The sequence below is a fragment of the Pyricularia oryzae genome, chromosome 2 (assembly GCF_000002495.2).
Source record: "Pyricularia oryzae 70-15 chromosome 2, whole genome shotgun sequence".
Taxonomy (NCBI): domain Eukaryota; kingdom Fungi; phylum Ascomycota; class Sordariomycetes; order Magnaporthales; family Pyriculariaceae; genus Pyricularia; species Pyricularia oryzae.
This window is the reverse complement of record NC_017850.1, coordinates 5,452,071-5,468,130: the sequence shown is the minus strand read 5'-3', so window position 1 is coordinate 5,468,130 and position 16,060 is coordinate 5,452,071. Positions and strand designations below refer to the sequence as shown.

Sequence of the window (16,060 nt, the reverse complement as noted above, 5' to 3'; positions counted from 1 at the left end):
ACAAAGTCACGGCCAAGTCTCATGGAATCATAATCAGCACGACCTCTGGTGATGACATGAATACATTTCCAATTGAGAGAGCCCATCTTCGCAGCATGTCATACTACCTAATTGTTTACATCTTCTCAACAAACGGGTTTGTGTGGTCTGTAGAAAAGGGGGCGCACTTGAGCGTGCCAATGGTGATGCTTTCCTCTGTGGAATTGCCACGACTGGCGTCTTTATTGCAAGTATATTTTACTGGACAGTAAAGCTCAAGTACTGTCAGCTGTCTAACAAGCTTATTCTGATGTCTTTTTTCTCAGATCTGCCTCACCCTCATTGGCGACCTCTACCCCCAAGAGACTGTTCAACTTTTGCACAACTACAGGTAGGTAGGTACTTATACTCAGGCTGTGTGGCGGGGGCCATGCTGTGATACACACCCTCAGAACACAGCTCATATGACCGGGCTCTGGGTTTATCGATTCCAACACACACCTGGGACTCGACAGCCCACCAGAAGACCAGATACGGTTCCGGAAAATTATGGCGAATGAAAGATTTTTATCGCATCTGACCAGACGTCAGCAGCGGTCGGCTGTACGGACGAGGTACCAGGTTTATAGCGACCAGACATACATCAGCCCTGGCGCCTGGCCAAAGAAAGAGCCCTCCATATCACCAACCATTGACCGGCATCTAGACTGGGGCATCGAACTCAATGTCCGGCAGCATAAAGCGTTGTCTGTGCCGCGCGTTACCACACTCACCGCAGTGGCTGCAATGGCCAACTCCAGGCGGATGCTGCTTGCTTTTAACTTTGTCAAGCCGGAACAAAGCCTTTATGGCGGCCTTTACTCGTGGTCTCTTCTGCCTGCCCGGTGTCGCCTTTTGGCTGCAAAGAAGGCTCAAGGTCAAAGGGGAGCACCAGCGCCCATGGGAGTGGGTGCAGGGCCGCATGTTTATGCTCCAAAAGGCAAAGCTCGAAGCTGACGGCATCGGCTCCTGGGAGGTGGACGATGATGACGAAGCTGGGCTGGTTGAAGGTCACGGCGGAACCGAAGCTCGCAAAAACATGACGAGCCGCGCGTCAACTGTCTGATACACAGGCCAGTGTGGAGCTGATCATCAGGAGTTCCGACAGACTCGATATTTAGTGATGATTCCGAGGGTAGCATGCTTGAACACATGCGCACTCAAGCTAATAGGCCTCTTGTTACGCATTTCTCAAATGAGAAGATGACAAAATCGGGAAACTATCAATGCTAGAGCAAGAACGAAAGACAATGGGGCTTTCCCGCTTCAGCTTTCTCACCCAAAGTTAATATCTTCTCCTATCATTTCCCGGCACACCATGGGGAAAGTTTGGGTTCAACCGCTTTGTATCTCTCAAATGCCTTGCCTGATCTTCCCAGGGCATCGCCTGGGCTCCTGGGCCCTCGGGCAACCTGTGGTCTCTCCCTGGAACCCCTTCTATGCCCGTGTCGTCCGTATAGGCCTCTGCTATCTGCATCGGATCAAGCTCTTTAAGCCTTGTTCCATAGACTCCATAGGCCCAGTACTTTATGGTTTTCTCGCGGACTGGCACTCCCGCGCATGCGACATTGCATGCCGGTCCGACCGTGCACCAATAGCCATAAAGATTCCTCTGCACCCCCACGGCGGCCAGTCTCTTTGGCTTGTCGACCCATTGAACGACCCAGCTCCCGGGCCTTCGGCCGCTTGGCGGTTCCCACTTGTTCTCCCACAGCTTGATGCTGATTTCGCAAATCGTCCTCTTCTCCTCCTTCTTCCTCTCGGGTGGCGGCTGCGACGGCCCAGCCTGATACTGGGGATACTGCGGTGGCCCATACCCAGAAGGGTACACTGGCCAGCCCTCGACAGTCCCCGGTTCGGAAGACTGCGGTGGCCAGTCACCATAGGACTCGCACGCTTTGCCATTGCAGTCTTCTTGGGCGTGACCTTTTTCGTCGCCCTTGGCTGCCAAGACGTCCTTGGCAAAGACCAAGAGGGCGGCGGTGCAAATCAGGGTGGACTTCATCGTCTCGGCTGTTGGTTTCTTAGATGAGATAAAACACTATTATTAGAGCTCGCTCTTTTACAGCTGCATCCTACTGTTTCGGGGGAATGAAAATGACCAAATTCGATGCAATATAAAAAGAAGGAAGAAAAGAAAGGCAGCCTGGAAGTACATCCTACGACAGAATGCCCTTTGGACTACAAAGCACCCGTAGATCTATATATAATCAGGTCTCTATACCTCTACCATAAATGTACTTATTAAAATGGATTGTTCATGCTAATTATAGATACTGGTTGGCTTTACCAGCAAGTGCCCTATCCTTGAGTTTTTTTTTTTTTTTTTTTTTTTTTTTTTTTTTTTTTTTTTTTTTTTTAATCTATCGCCATTATGGATGGTTTGTCGAGATGGATCGCCCGTCGCTCCGGTGAATTATTTACCCTCTATATCGCAACTTCGTTCAATACGGGACTCGGTCGTGTCAATTGTATTTTTAGTAGTGGGTGTTATTAGGTGACGGGAGGCCCTCACCACGAATAACCTGTCATTATAACCTACTTCCCAAGCCCAGATCCATGCGTTCTTGTAAGTCGGCCTCGTGTAGTGGAGGTTCTCACCAACTTTATCCTGCAACTGGACACATATCTATCACGAACAAAATAAGCAGTAACGAATGTTCAAAAAGCAGGGAGCGCTCGCCAATTCGTCTAGAATTTTTTCTGATTTATGGTTCTAATATTTGGTGTATATTGGGGATAGACAGTCAACGCATAGTTTGGAGTGGGAATTACGGCAAGCTTTGCGTGGAAGCCCTGGTCAGGGAGCTTGGTAGCGGTCATGCCGGCTCCCATGTAAGACAAAGTTAGGAGAAATCCGACGGGAGATTTTTACTATCAACTGATTCAGGGTACGGACGAAAAAAAAAGAAGCGAAAGTTTATAAATCCGAACAAAAGTGCTCAAATGAGGATATATTTCATTCGACTCACTGTATTCCTCAAACATAACGCACTTATAGTCACTATTGATGTCGCCCGACCGTTTTTAGCAGTTCCCAAGCTGTTCATATTTCTCGAAACGGTCCCGCACGATAGGGATCCGATCTTCGTGCCAATTCATCGGCGAGACGTCCTTGGTGCCATAGTATTTCAGAACCTATACTCATTTGCGCTTGTAATGCATTGACGGCAGACTATAAAATATATTAAATTATCATGTCGCCTAAACAGACTTTCTTCTATTGCTATGCGACAAACTAATCTACTCCTCGGTGACGGAGATAGACCAATCACCCAGTCATGGTCGGGTGTCTTTGATGGGTTGATGTCCAGAGGCAGATGAACCATGGGTGACTTGATGACTTGACAGTGAAGGCATAAGAGGCATAAGATACAAGGCCGTCGCCAATTATAGTATAGGTCTGCTTACCTGGTACCGGTACCTATTTAAGCTTGTAAGTAGCACCCAACGTTTAACTCGCATTGCTCCGCAACTTGCGGCTCCAACCCTACTCCATCGACCATGTTGATTCTCTCAATCGCCGATACGCCGGGTCGTATGCCCCCTCGGCAGTCTCCAGTTTGCTTTATTTCCACTCAATTTGTAAACAATTGCAATTGGCTCGATTAGCACATACGACCATACCCACTGGAATATACGATTTGGCGTAACTATCCTTGGCGTTGACGTTTGTTCTTCTAAAAAGTAAAAATTATCATTAAGGAATCACAGAGTAGCTGTGGTATTATTTGACAGTTCCAGATTTTTTTTTCGGCACACAGCCCTGGATGGGTCCAGTAACACACATGGGCCCTGCCCGGCCTTCGTAGGGGGTGGTAGGCACGACGGGTGAACGAGCCTCAACCATCAACAGCGGTAATGGAATATAAAGCGGGCTGTTTCCTGCAGCGGCGAGTTTCATTGTGCTTGCCATCGAGAAGGACCAGTGGGCAGCGATATAATGACCAGATGCCCAAGTGGCCACGGCATCCTGGACGAAGCGCACATGACGAATTCCAGTTGCAGTCCATTTGGTAGCGGAAATTTAGTTGCGGCAAGATTGGCCATAAATATATCGACGCGAATTGCTGTACATTAAAACTCTTCAAAATTCCAAATGGGAGCTTTCTATACAGAATCGGACAAACCAGTGCCTCTGTTTGTTATAATCCAGCCACCTATATCCAGTGTTCCCATAATCTCATGCAGACCAGCTCTGTGCAACAGATCTTCTTTACGGTTTATGAGGAGGCTTTTATCCAAAGCAAAAATATTAGCTATATACTTTGTAAATTTGGTAGTAAAGTTAGGTCGTTTTATATGTATATTAAACTTACGCCAACTCCGCATCCGTTATCTTCGCAGCAGCCCCCAAAAGCGCCAAGAAAATCATTACCAAAGCAGAAGACCGACCGAGTTTTGTCACGGCATATTGAATCTTGCCCTTGGAATAAGGTTCGGCAATTCTTATTAATCGGGATCCCTGCGGCGGCACAAGAAGTGACAGCTAGCGCGACAGTAATTGCGATAAAGTCGAACTGCACTTTGCCGGGTGGATATTGTGACAAGAAGTTTTAAGGAGGGAAGTTTTCAAGTACGTGGTAATAACATATGGAGGAGATATTTGACTTTTGCGACAGGATAATCGAACGAGGAGGAACTATTTAGATGAAAGAGCCGAGTAGTCCTCATTTGTATATTTAACAAAGCCGATTATATTCAAAGTATTCTTGCAGAGAGGTGAACACGTTGACGGATGTTGTCGTTTTGATTGAGTACTGGGCATTCTCTTACAGCCCGTTTGCTGAGTAACAGTAGTTTAGTCATGCTACAAAAAGAGAAGCGCATAGTCTTTGATCGACGGTGCCATGCTTGTTTCAGTATTCTTGCACTATTTCTTTCGCCACATTGGGCGACACAGCAAAACAAAGTTTCCCATGCCCATGTCCACGTTTAGACGTAAAAGGAAATGATGGTAAATACCCGTCACATCACTGGGACAATGGTCATCCTGTGACGGCATCTGTAGCCCATATATCAAGCACAAATTCTTGGTTAGTTGGGGCGATCTAGGCGGAAAAGAAAAGAACTGGGTTTCGGTGATACCAAGTTGAAGAAATGGGTAAGAAAACAAAACAATGTGTATAATTCACATATCCATAGGTGCAAACAGAGGCGCAGTGTACAATTAGTTCGGTCGCTTCGGGACAAAAGGTTTCCTTGGTATAGCTGTGCTCAATATTAAGAGAGAAAGAAAAATAAATTCGTATCGGAAATCGGTTAGGTCGAGTATCACGCAAAGCTCGCGTTGTCACCCAAGTAAAATAAAATAAAAAAAAAAAAAACGATAGGAATTATTGAAGGACCAAGTCACTATTATTATTCCATTTTATTTGTCTTTTTCGTCTTTTATCCTCCCCGGCTTCCCTGCCCTAGGCCTCGCGGTAACGCGAGGAAGCGGCAACGCGGTTTTGCCCACTTTCGAGCCGGCTGAGAAGATTAATGCCCAAGACCAAGCGAATACATCATTTGCCCCAGGCGCAACAACCAACGGGCCTATGGCTTCTTCAAAACCTAAAAAGGCGGAGGGTAGATTGAGTTACCAATCCAGCAGATTTGCTTGCAGATATATTGGTTCGAGCAGGGCGACAATAAAAAATATATGGAGGATCGAAATTGCAAACGGGTCTTCCCACAGAACCACGGCCGTTCTGGAGCATGGTCCCATAGGAAAAATAACAGCTTTTTTTCTCCTACGCCCGGCTGGTTAGTCTCAGTGCTCAGACTAGACCCCCTTGCTGCGCAAGGTGGACGAGCGCTCCATGTACCTCACCAGCCACATGGCTTTTTGACCAATAGAATTGGTGTAAAAGATAGCGCGCGTTGATCGATCTTTGCGCGGACCTACAGGTACAATGCAAAGCCACAATTGAGCCATGCTCAATTGCGGAGCTACGGGCTTCAGAGATGAGCCCTGAGACTAGCAAAACAATCCGTTCCCGAACATCTCGGATCCCAAATCCAGCGATTTTGCTTTCGTACCAAAATGGGGGCCGAACTAGTGTTTAGGTGGGTGACCTATGGGAAATCCTCGGTGTTGTATATTTCTGCCAATATTTTATTTGTTTTTGCCAGTTGTGTTAGTTTTTTGCTTATTCGGCGGGAGTGAAATATTTCCCCAAACATCAGCCAGCATGGAGAAGACGTTTACGATGCTCCTCAGGTCTTAAGTTCCTTCACTACGCCAGTAAGCTCGAAAATTGAAACTAACGGTGGGCAGCCATTCATCACTGAATTCAAACTTCGTATGAAGCAGCAGGACGGAATCCGTCGTGACCTATGCGTTCAGTAATGATCCCCGGGACGTCATTGTCGAGATGATGGTTATCACGTGAGTGGGTGACCGCACCAATAGCCCCAAAAACGCCACACTTTCCGAAACAGGCAACCAACTTGAAAGTAATGATGTCATTTAGAATGTGGCATACAACAAAGCGCCTGAAATCTTGGACAGCTCCCGTGTGCGTGACATGCATCCAGACATATGTGTGGCTGACGAGATCAGAAAATTGAAGGAAGAGTATAAGGGCCCAAAAGAGGTAGACAATGGTGACGGTCCAACACGTGTTTTGCGCGTCACTGCTGGCTCGCTTCACTGGCAGCATTCAATGCTTCATGCGTGAGACACAATGTCATAAAGATCTGATCCCCCTCCTCGTTTGGGAACCCATGTAAACGTCACTCACCCTTTCTGTCCGACATTCTACCTAGCTGTAGTGTAACTGCCTGCCTTAACTGTCACTCAAACCCCAAATAAAAACCGGAAAGCTCCCCATCACAAGTCACAAACAATCAATAGAGTATCGGACCCACGTTTGCTTGCTACCCATCAACGAAGCAACACCATACAAGCTTCCTACCCACAATGTCGCACTTTTTCGCCGCAATCGAAGACCTCGTCAAGAGCGTCGCCAACCTCTTCGCAGGCATTTTCAACACCATTGCCAATGTAATCGGAGGATTCTTGACCATGATTGTCAACTTCTTCTCGTCCTTTGTCAACCTCATCACCGGCACCATCGAGGGTCTCGCTCAAATGGTTGGCGGACTGGGCAAGTTCATCGCAGGTACAGTAATCATCCTGAACATTGCTTCCCTGATCACTTGGGCAAGTCAGACTCACCTTTTTTTTCGTTATAGGAAACATCGTCCTCATTGGCATTGTCGCCGTCGCCGTCGTTGGATACCAGCGCTTCGTCCTACAAGGCAACCAGCCCAAGCCCATCACTCAGGCCAAGAAGACGACTTGAAGGCTTGGACAACCAAAGGCTGCTGGAGGCAAGCTATCCGCGTTTGTCGAAGGCCTCTGAAGTAGCCAATTATGAACTGAGGATATTTACGCTGCCCAAGGAGAGGATTCTCCATCCTGGCTTGGGGTTAATTCAATTTTCTCTTTTGTATCCGTGGGCTTGGTCACCACTTTTCCTTTCTCGCATAATGGATTCTGGACGTCTTTTTGGGAGAAACCAAGGCTGTATACGATGATACCCGGCGTTTGATACCAACCCAAGCAATAAAACAGCACAAATTCCATCCATGACTCGGCCATTTCCAAGTTTGTTGTTGCCCCCTAAAGTGATAAGACATCGGTTATGTCAAATCTCCATTTTTGTCATTGAGAAAGACGTTGCTCCTCCATATCGCCGAAGCAGTGGAGGCCTTCTCCATACCTGCATGCGCCAAAGATAGCAACAACAAGACTGCCCCGCCGCAGCCAAGGCGCAAACTAACAGCACGTCTTTGCGGCACGGCCCAGAACGCCACTGAACATCACTAAACCAGGTCTGGACAATGGGGGACCCGCAATGCCAACCGCAACCAAGTCAGTCGCAAACGGCCGCCAACGTCCTTTGTCACTTTGTAGCCTTTTTTTCGAATTCATTTCGAGTGCAGCGACAATCGGATCTGGAATCCCGTCACAAAAGGAGAGTTTTGCATTCCAGTCACGAAAACATGGGCAAAATAATCACAGCATCCGTTACTGCATATCGGCGTTACCCGGGTCTCCTTGGCGGCTGGCTTTCAGAGCTTCTCATGCTTGGCTCGTCCTGCGACGCAAGGGCGAGTTGACCCGAGGAGTTGGTACTGCTCTTTGCTGGTTTTCAAGGCAGAATATACGCATTGTTCGGTTTCCAGAATCGCGTTGGGCCTCGTGTGGCGTCCAAGGGATGAGATGAGGGATGCTTGCTAGGCATTTCCACTCGACAGTTTTGTGTTTGTGCTAAAAGGGACGCAAGCAATGCAGGTGGTACAAGTAACATTTTGGAAATGTGCCCAAAGGGCGCTGTTTTTGTGTTGACTGGCCCACACCTGTATTGACAAATTGCTACGAAAGGTAGCTAACGATCATTGCTGTTATTCTTGACGGACCCCAAGTTGTGGCGATGAGTTGGCTCTACAGCAAACGTGATGGAGAGCCAGGTTTTGATGTGATTTTGCTGCATGAACCAGTTTGGATGGCGGCCTGGCAGGCAACTCTGTTGACAAGCCAAGCCTAAATGTAGCTCTATCAATGAGCGGTGGTTGCATGCTTAGATGCGCGATATATGCGGTTGGGCGACATTTGTTATTTCAGAGAAATGCCGATCGCATCCCCGATGCACACTGCCTCTTCCAACGCTGCCCCATGGCCAGGTGCAGAAAATGATTGTCTCCGGTGGCGATGGGAAAGTTGTATCAGTCAGATCCCTAAATCCCCCCTTTGCATCTCCTTAAACTCGTGTCAGGCGACGCAAAAGATCGGGTTGCTACAAAGTCCTGCAAGACCTGTGCCTGACGGTACAAGACATCAGCATGTTTGGGAGATGAAAGCCGGGTCTTGTGAAGTAGGCTCCAATGCAGTCCCATGCTTTTCGAGGTAACAATCAGCAAAGCAAATTAGGTAGCAGGATTAAAGTGGTGGAGAAGACGAAAAGCACTGCCCTCCTTCCGGTCATCGCCCTTACCAAAAAGAGCAGTGTGGAGAAACCTTGACCCTTGCTTTATGGAGCTGTCATCCTGATCAACTCCACTATAGCTCAGATCGCATCAGCAAAAGCCCACCTAATTTCCAGCCGGCGCCAACACCACCGACGACACCCACTTTGTCTTTGCCCCGAAAAGTTCAGCCTGGCCTCAGGGTCGTAATACCGCGCTGTGATTACCGCGCGCAACACACACTCCTCACACGAAAATGGCTGGCTGCGACTCTTTGCTCCTCGTGTTGGCCAGGGGGTGGGGGCTGGCACATGCAGGGAAAGTTCCATGGGTGTAGAACTTGGCGAGCGGCGAGGAGTGGTGGGAGATGGCGGGATGTGTTGTCGGTGTATTCCTACGCGCAATCACTCTTTGCGAGTGCCTTGCATTTGCTCACCCCCGTCGCCAAGTCCTGCTTCGGACCTCATTGGTACTGCAACACAAAGCCTCTTCTTGACTCCAGAAGGGCGACAGTCGATCATTTCAACAACACCTGACTGGGATGTCATTCTTTTTGTTCCCCCTTGCAGCGAAATTTTGATCGAGGAATAGAAGGAAGGATATTGTCATCCAAATTCTTCCCCGCGCGCTTTTTCCTTCGAGTTTGATTCTTAGATTGGAGTCCCGCATCACTCTTCTGCGCCGTTCATGTTCGAATCCTTCGCGTGATTGAAAGGGCGGGGACCGCACCAGGACAGAGATAGAGAAGCCACAGGTAGACATTCAACCACTTCGACGCAACCCACTGGTCGTCGACAATCAACATGCGCCGCGCCTCACAATGGCGGCTCAGATCCCCATGACGACTTCTGCGAGAGACCTCCGCCGTCCCTCCACAGCAGCCGTCTCGATGATGAGCGAGAACACCAGAAGTCCCGACCAGCCAGGCGAATACGAAACCGTCGCCCGGCTCGGCCGCCGCCACACCTACCGCGGAATCGATGGACGCCAGCTCGCTGAGCGAGACGAGGACCTGCCAGACTGGAAGCCCGCACCGCTGCGATGGCCGTTCTTGACCGTGCTGACGGCCGTCCTGTTTGCGCTGATGGCCGCCACAATTTATGCAGTGCAGACACTCCCCGCTGCTGATAGCAGGGGCGCGTTGTGGCAGGCAGAATCGGTGGCATCATCGACGAATTTGGGGGACGCAGCAGGGTCGAGCGACGAATTGTCCAGGCGCGCTCATTTAGTCGGGAGGGCTCCGGCGGAGGTATCTCCGGCCAAGACCTCTGCAGCTGGTCAACCCAGTCCTGATCCGACACCGGGCGCTACAGAGAAGGGGCCGAATCCCGCCAGCTCGGCTGGTAATGGGCCGGATACTTCTAATGCCAACCAAGGCAACAGGCCACAGGCGGCGGTGCCGGCGCAAAGCGAAGCAGACAGGCAAAGGGAAGCCGACGAAAGAAACAGGCAGCTTGATGAGAAGAATAAGGAAGAGTCGGACAACAAGAACAGACCTGGCCAAAGCCCAAGCCCAACCCCGACGCCAACCCCGACTCCAGAGCCGGGTCAGAACCCAGAACGTTCAACTTCAACGACTACTACTATAACCCAAACCCCACCTACTGAGAAAACAGATACTAGTTCTAGGTCTAGTACATCCACAACGACGTCCTCCACAACGTCTACGACAGCAACAACTACAGAGACCGAGCCGACACGAACCCCTGGAAACGGCTTTCCGGGAGGGGGTAACAGTGGTGGCGGTGGTGGAAATCTTGGCGACGGATGCAGTGATCGCAGGCCTTGCGCTCAAGGAGTCTGCAAAAACGACAAGTGCATCGAGGAGTCTAACAACGGTGGTGGAGGTAATATTGGCGATGCTTGTAGCGACCGGAGACCTTGTAGCCAAGGTGCAATCTGCAAAGACAACAAGTGCGTGGATGACAAGACCACAACCACTACTACAACATCGACAAGCAGCACCACGACTTCATCAAGCATTGCTACAACAACCACAAGCAATTCAAGTGGCGGAGCAGCTATTGGGGAGTCGTGCCGCTTCAGGCCTTGCGCTGAAGGTGGAAAATGTGAAAACGGTAGCTGTGTGACAGACAAGCCCTCTAATGACCCTCCGCAAACCACCAGCGTGCCAGATAACGGCAATGGAGGAGCCAAGATTGGCGAGAAATGTGGAATCTTGCAGGGTGCGCCCAGCTGTTTAGAGGGAAAGTGTGTCAATGGAGTCTGCGCTGAGGACAGGCCAAATGATGATCCTCCTAGCAACAATCCTCCCCAGAACGGCGGCGTGAAACTCGACCAGCCGTGCGGTGCTTCCGCCCCATTTGGCGAACCGAAAGACTGTGCTGAAGGCACTTGCAAGCTGTCCGGATTGGGCTGGAAATGTGTTCAAGACAGCAATCCCCAACCTCAGCCGCAGCTGCCTCCAGCACCCAAGCTTGGAGACCGTTGTGGTGATTCTGTAGTCGTACCTTTTGCACCGAAAGATTGCACAGAGGGTCAATGTCGGCGCGGTTCCTCTGGTGTTTGGACTTGCGAAAAGGAGACTCAAAACCCTCCAGACAATACACCACCTAATGGCGGCGGCAATGATGGCGGGCTCGTGAAACTCCATGAGAAATGCGGAGGCATTGGATACACCGGACCTACACGGTGTGAGCAGGGCACATGCAAAGTCATTAACCCGTACCACTCACAATGCGTTGACGAGGGTTCCGCGAGCGAACCTGGGACTGGAAACGGGCTGCCCAAGCTCTACGATAGATGTGGAGGTATTGGATACACCGGGCCCACAACCTGCGCAATGGGGACATGCAAAGTCATGAACCCGTACTATTCGCAGTGCGTCGATGAAGGCCCTGTGGTTGTACCTGGAACAGGCGTCGTGCTCCCTAAGCTCCACGAAAAGTGTGGAGGTATCGGATACAGTGGCCCTACAACCTGTTCCCAGGGCACTTGCAAAGTTGTCAATCCCTACCACTCACAGTGTGTTGATGAGAGCCCCGTCACTGGACCTGGGTCTGGAAACAATCCTCCCAAGGGGCCCGGTGACAACCCAGCAGACACACCAAAGCCTGGAGAAAACAATAATGAGACTAGACCTGGATCTGGCAACGGCAACGGCAATGGTAGCGGCAGCGGCAACAATGAGCCCAGGCCTGGAACTGGCAACGGCAACGGCAACGGTAGTGGCAACAATGGGACGACACCTGGATCTGGGGGAAACCCTTCCAAGGGGCCGAGTGATAACCCGGCAAACAGCCCAAAGCCTGGGGAAAACAACAACTCGCCTGTTCAGGTTGTGCAACTTTTCGGCCAATGTGGTGGTAACGGTTACACTGGCCCTACCACCTGCTCCCTTGGTTCTTGCGTCAAGAAGGATGAGTCGTGGAGCGAATGTCGCCTCGATAACCCCTGGTCCACGAAGTCTGACGAGGCCCAGACAACGCGGGCACCCAAGTCGCCTGGGATCGTCGTGCCACGACCAGGACAGGAAGACAACAGCAAAACAGCTACTCAGACAACACAGATCAGACCCGGTCCTGATAGAAATCCGGTCAACAACGGCCAAAGCCAGCCCGAGTCCACTAGACCTCCCCTTATCAACAATCCAGCCCCAACAGACATACCCAAAATTGACCGCCCAAAGGATGATCAGAAGGACGAGGATGCATCACCGCAGGGTGGGGGTCGACCTTTCAGCCCTGGCAGCAAGACAACTTCTCGTGTGGGCAGACCAGCGCCTGTACCAACGACGAGGTTTGAATGGGTCCAGGTTAAGACCATCACAACGACAGACGGCAAGGGAGACAGAACAACCTTGATCAGCACTCCAACACCTCAAATTCAAATTGACATCCTTACCACAACTGATTCCGAAGGGCGACCGACAGTTACAACAATTACGAAAACGGTGGCACCCAGGACAAGCACATTGACCGACAGCAACGGTGTGCCCACGGCCACTATAACAGAATACGCTGCAATCCCCACTTCTGCAGCGCAAGCGAGCACTGCACCCGTCGAGGCCATGTCTCGTCTCAGCAGGTCTCAGCACTTTGCAGCATTCTTCCTTCCACTACTCTTGGGCGTTGGTCTTCTTGCAGTTGCACGCATGATTGAAACGACTGCCAGACAGCTCCAGCCATTCCACCGCATGACGCATCCCTTTGGTGCACCCGCGTCGGAATCTTTCTGTCAGCGTGTCGGCTTGATTGAGACCATCCCGATAGCTTTCAGGAGTCTTGCGATAAAAGGGGGTATCCTGCGCGATCCGCCGGTGTTGTTGCTATCCAAGCTACTTTTGCTCTTTTCTGCTGTCTTGGTTCCCCTAGCTCCGGAAGCTTTGGCTCTCAGCATGAGCGAGACCTGCCGCGCTGAAATTGGTTACGAGGGCTGTACAGCCTCGGTTGCTATCTTCCCCGCCCTGGCATGGGCTGCCGCTGGAGTGATTGCAACAATGGCAGTGTTGGCACTACTTCTTGTAGTTGGCCTCCAGAGGTGGACGACGGGCGTAGCATCGAATCCATGGAGCAACGCTGGAATGGCGTCCATCTGCGCCAACCCTGAGGTCAGGGCGATACTACTTTCGCTGCCCAATGGTCTAGGCGCCCGACCTAGCGCGCCCGGGAAGAGGCCGCCGAGAGAAAGCACCGCTACCGGCAGAGTCATCACGCATGAGCAGCTGCTTAATGCAGCTGGCGATCGAACGTTCCGCTTGGGCATGTTTCCGACCGAGGTAGGCACCGACGCCTCTTCGCTCAGGGAAAATGCCTCAGCCGACTACGGCGTTGTATTATACAACAGCGGGGCAGAAGGGAATTCCCTGACGGCCAGTGGTGGCATCGACCCAGATAACATTGGCATAGCGATATCTACACCAATGACTGGAACAACCGCGATGGCTTCGGGAGAAGATGGCGTCGAAGAATTTGAATACAGTGACGACGAGGACGAGGACGATCTCGGACCTGCTGATAATCGAGCCCCGCAAGGAGCGGGTAAATTTGCGCCGCTCCAGCGACAGGAAGAACATCACCTGCCTTTCATGATGTTGACATATGGGCCGCGGCTGGTCTTTGTGGCTTCAGCTTGTGCGTTGCTTATTATCATTATGTATCATCAAAACAGCTCTGCGGACGGCGGTTTCGAGAGGTTCATGAACCAGGAAGGATTCGGGGCCCGGTTGCTATTCACCATCGTTGGAGTGGTAATAGCATTTTTCTGGGCTTCATTCTTTACCAGTAAGTCTTCCACCACCGCAGCATTTTGACCCTTGTCTGAGAACATGCTTGTAACACATTATACAGACGTATCACTCATGAGCCCCTACCTGATGCTCTCCATCGCCCCGCAACGCGCAGAACGCTCCATCCTCATATCGCCGTCGAGTAATCCGTTCTCCGGCCTGTACCGGGCAATCCGCGACCGGCACTTCTTCCTCGCCGCCGTGGCCGCGACCGCGATCCTCGCCGAGGCCATGCCCATCCTCCTCCACAACCTCCCCTCGCGGGGCGACCTCATCGCCTCCAAGCACTCGTCGCTCTATCAGGCCTGCACGTGGACCTCGGTCGGGATCCTCTGCGTCATGCTGGCCGTCATCACGACGTCCTTCTTCGTCAGCTGGCCTCACATGCCCTCGGACCCGAGCAGCCCGGCCGGCGCCATGTTTTACGTCTGCGACTCGCCGGGCATGGCATGGGCGCTCGAGGGCACCGCGCTCCTGAGCCAGAGGGAGCGCGACAGCGGCGTCAGGGCGCTGGGCATGACGTACGAGTTTGGCGCCATGGAGGGCATGAGCGGTCGGAGGCGCGTCGGTGTCGATGCGGATGAGACGTCAGGCGCGGCCTTGGTTGACCAGCCTGAGGGTGCTGTTGTATAACTAAAATTTTACTTTTTTACTTTTTGCATTCCAGGTCTTAAAACATGGGCGGGGAATTTGGCGGGGGTTTATTTTTTTGGCTTTGGTATACGTACTATAGTATGCCTGGGTATGATACCCCTTGTTTTTGAGACGAAAATGCGAGGGATGGCAGCGGGCCCAGCGGCATTTGGTTCTTTGTTTCAGCGTTTAGCATTTCTTCTTTTTTGTGTTTCTCATCTCGGGAATAAGAAGGTTTCCCTTCGCCTGTAATGTTTTAGACTCTTTGTTTTGGCATATAATACAGCACATATGTACATTATCACCAATAACTTATCGGCATATTCAGCATTTTGACAGTTGAATTCAGACGCGAAAAAGAAAGTACAAAGACAGAAACTCCGACCTTGGCGTAAAACATGCTTCTAGAACCTAGAAAGCCAACAGGTTTACCAACGAGTTGGTATTCCCCTTCCAAGTATGTAATTGGTTCTTGGTTGCTTTCTCGGGTTTCCGTCCATTTGCTGCGACTGAGGTGTGACTGATCCTTCCCGAGAACTGAGTAAAGAAGGTCTTTTTGAAACATTATGGGACGTCATTTGCGCGATTTCCGATGAAACATGACAGCTTCCGCCATCTTGAGTTGAACTTTTCTGAACTTTTGCGCGGAGATGCCGTAGACCTTTTTTGCCTCCCACCATTCCCGTCTAGTAATATTGTTTTCGTCCTCTCTTGGCACGACGGAAAAACCTGGGGTAGCTTCACAGCTAGGGGTTAGGCTGCTATTGGAATCATGGGACGACGTTGACGAGGCTGAGGCAAGAAAATAACCTGGGTATATAACAATCTGGGTGGAAAAAAAGCTACAGTGTACGCTAATCCTTCTAGGTATAACAAAAATCCGGGGCCCATCGATCGCATTGGCGACTGTGTTCATTCATTGATCGTACAAATAAGACTTAGGAGTATCTTATAAAGGAAAATAAAAGGAAAAATAAGTCCCGTCTTCAGTTCCATGTCCTGCAGAAGCATCCAGGAAGACACGCCAGGGGAGCATTGAAATGGAGGTCGGAGGCTGACGCGAGTCAACTGCCATACACACCATATACACCATTCCAACAAAATAGTAGAGTTGGGGTACAAAAGAAAAAAAAAGGTCTTGTTGTCTTCCCGACAAAAAGAGTGTTCCCTCTCGAGTCTGGCCTTCGTCGAGATTCGAGACGG

General features: G+C 50.7%; 5 protein-coding genes across 5 annotated transcripts; 2 read left to right on the top strand and 3 right to left on the bottom strand.

Annotated features, from left to right (window-relative positions):
• Window positions 1–1,303: 1,303 nt before the first annotated feature.
• MGG_08027 (uncharacterized protein) lies at window positions 1,304–2,023 on the bottom strand (the record flags this gene model as incomplete). Its single annotated transcript, XM_003714934.1, has 1 exon — window positions 1,304–2,023. The coding sequence occupies one exon, from the start codon at window positions 2,021–2,023 to the stop codon at window positions 1,304–1,306; it is 720 nt and encodes a 239-aa protein (XP_003714982.1).
• Window positions 2,024–3,289: 1,266 nt separating this feature from the next.
• On the bottom strand, window positions 3,290–3,922 carry MGG_15805 (uncharacterized protein; the record flags this gene model as incomplete). Its single annotated transcript, XM_003714933.1, has 3 exons — window positions 3,290–3,421; window positions 3,638–3,698; window positions 3,807–3,922. The coding sequence occupies 3 exons, from the start codon at window positions 3,920–3,922 to the stop codon at window positions 3,290–3,292; spliced, it is 309 nt and encodes a 102-aa protein (XP_003714981.1).
• Window positions 3,923–6,546: 2,624 nt separating this feature from the next.
• Window positions 6,547–7,584, top strand: MGG_08026 (uncharacterized protein). The gene is made up of 2 exons (XM_003714932.1): window positions 6,547–7,127; window positions 7,201–7,584. The coding sequence occupies exons 1-2, from the start codon at window positions 6,926–6,928 to the stop codon at window positions 7,308–7,310; spliced, it is 312 nt and encodes a 103-aa protein (XP_003714980.1). The 5' UTR covers window positions 6,547–6,925; the 3' UTR covers window positions 7,311–7,584.
• Window positions 7,585–8,937: 1,353 nt separating this feature from the next.
• MGG_15804 (uncharacterized protein) lies at window positions 8,938–9,443 on the bottom strand (the record flags this gene model as incomplete). The annotated part of the gene is made up of 2 exons (XM_003714931.1): window positions 8,938–9,070; window positions 9,385–9,443. 2 exons carry the CDS (start codon window positions 9,441–9,443, stop codon window positions 8,938–8,940), a joined length of 192 nt encoding a protein of 63 aa, XP_003714979.1.
• Window positions 9,424–15,231, top strand: MGG_08025 (uncharacterized protein). The gene is made up of 2 exons (XM_003714930.1): window positions 9,424–14,219; window positions 14,286–15,231. Exons 1-2 carry the CDS (start codon window positions 9,797–9,799, stop codon window positions 14,855–14,857), a joined length of 4,995 nt encoding a protein of 1,664 aa, XP_003714978.1. The 5' UTR covers window positions 9,424–9,796; the 3' UTR covers window positions 14,858–15,231.
• The last annotated feature ends 829 nt before the right edge of the window (window positions 15,232–16,060 follow it).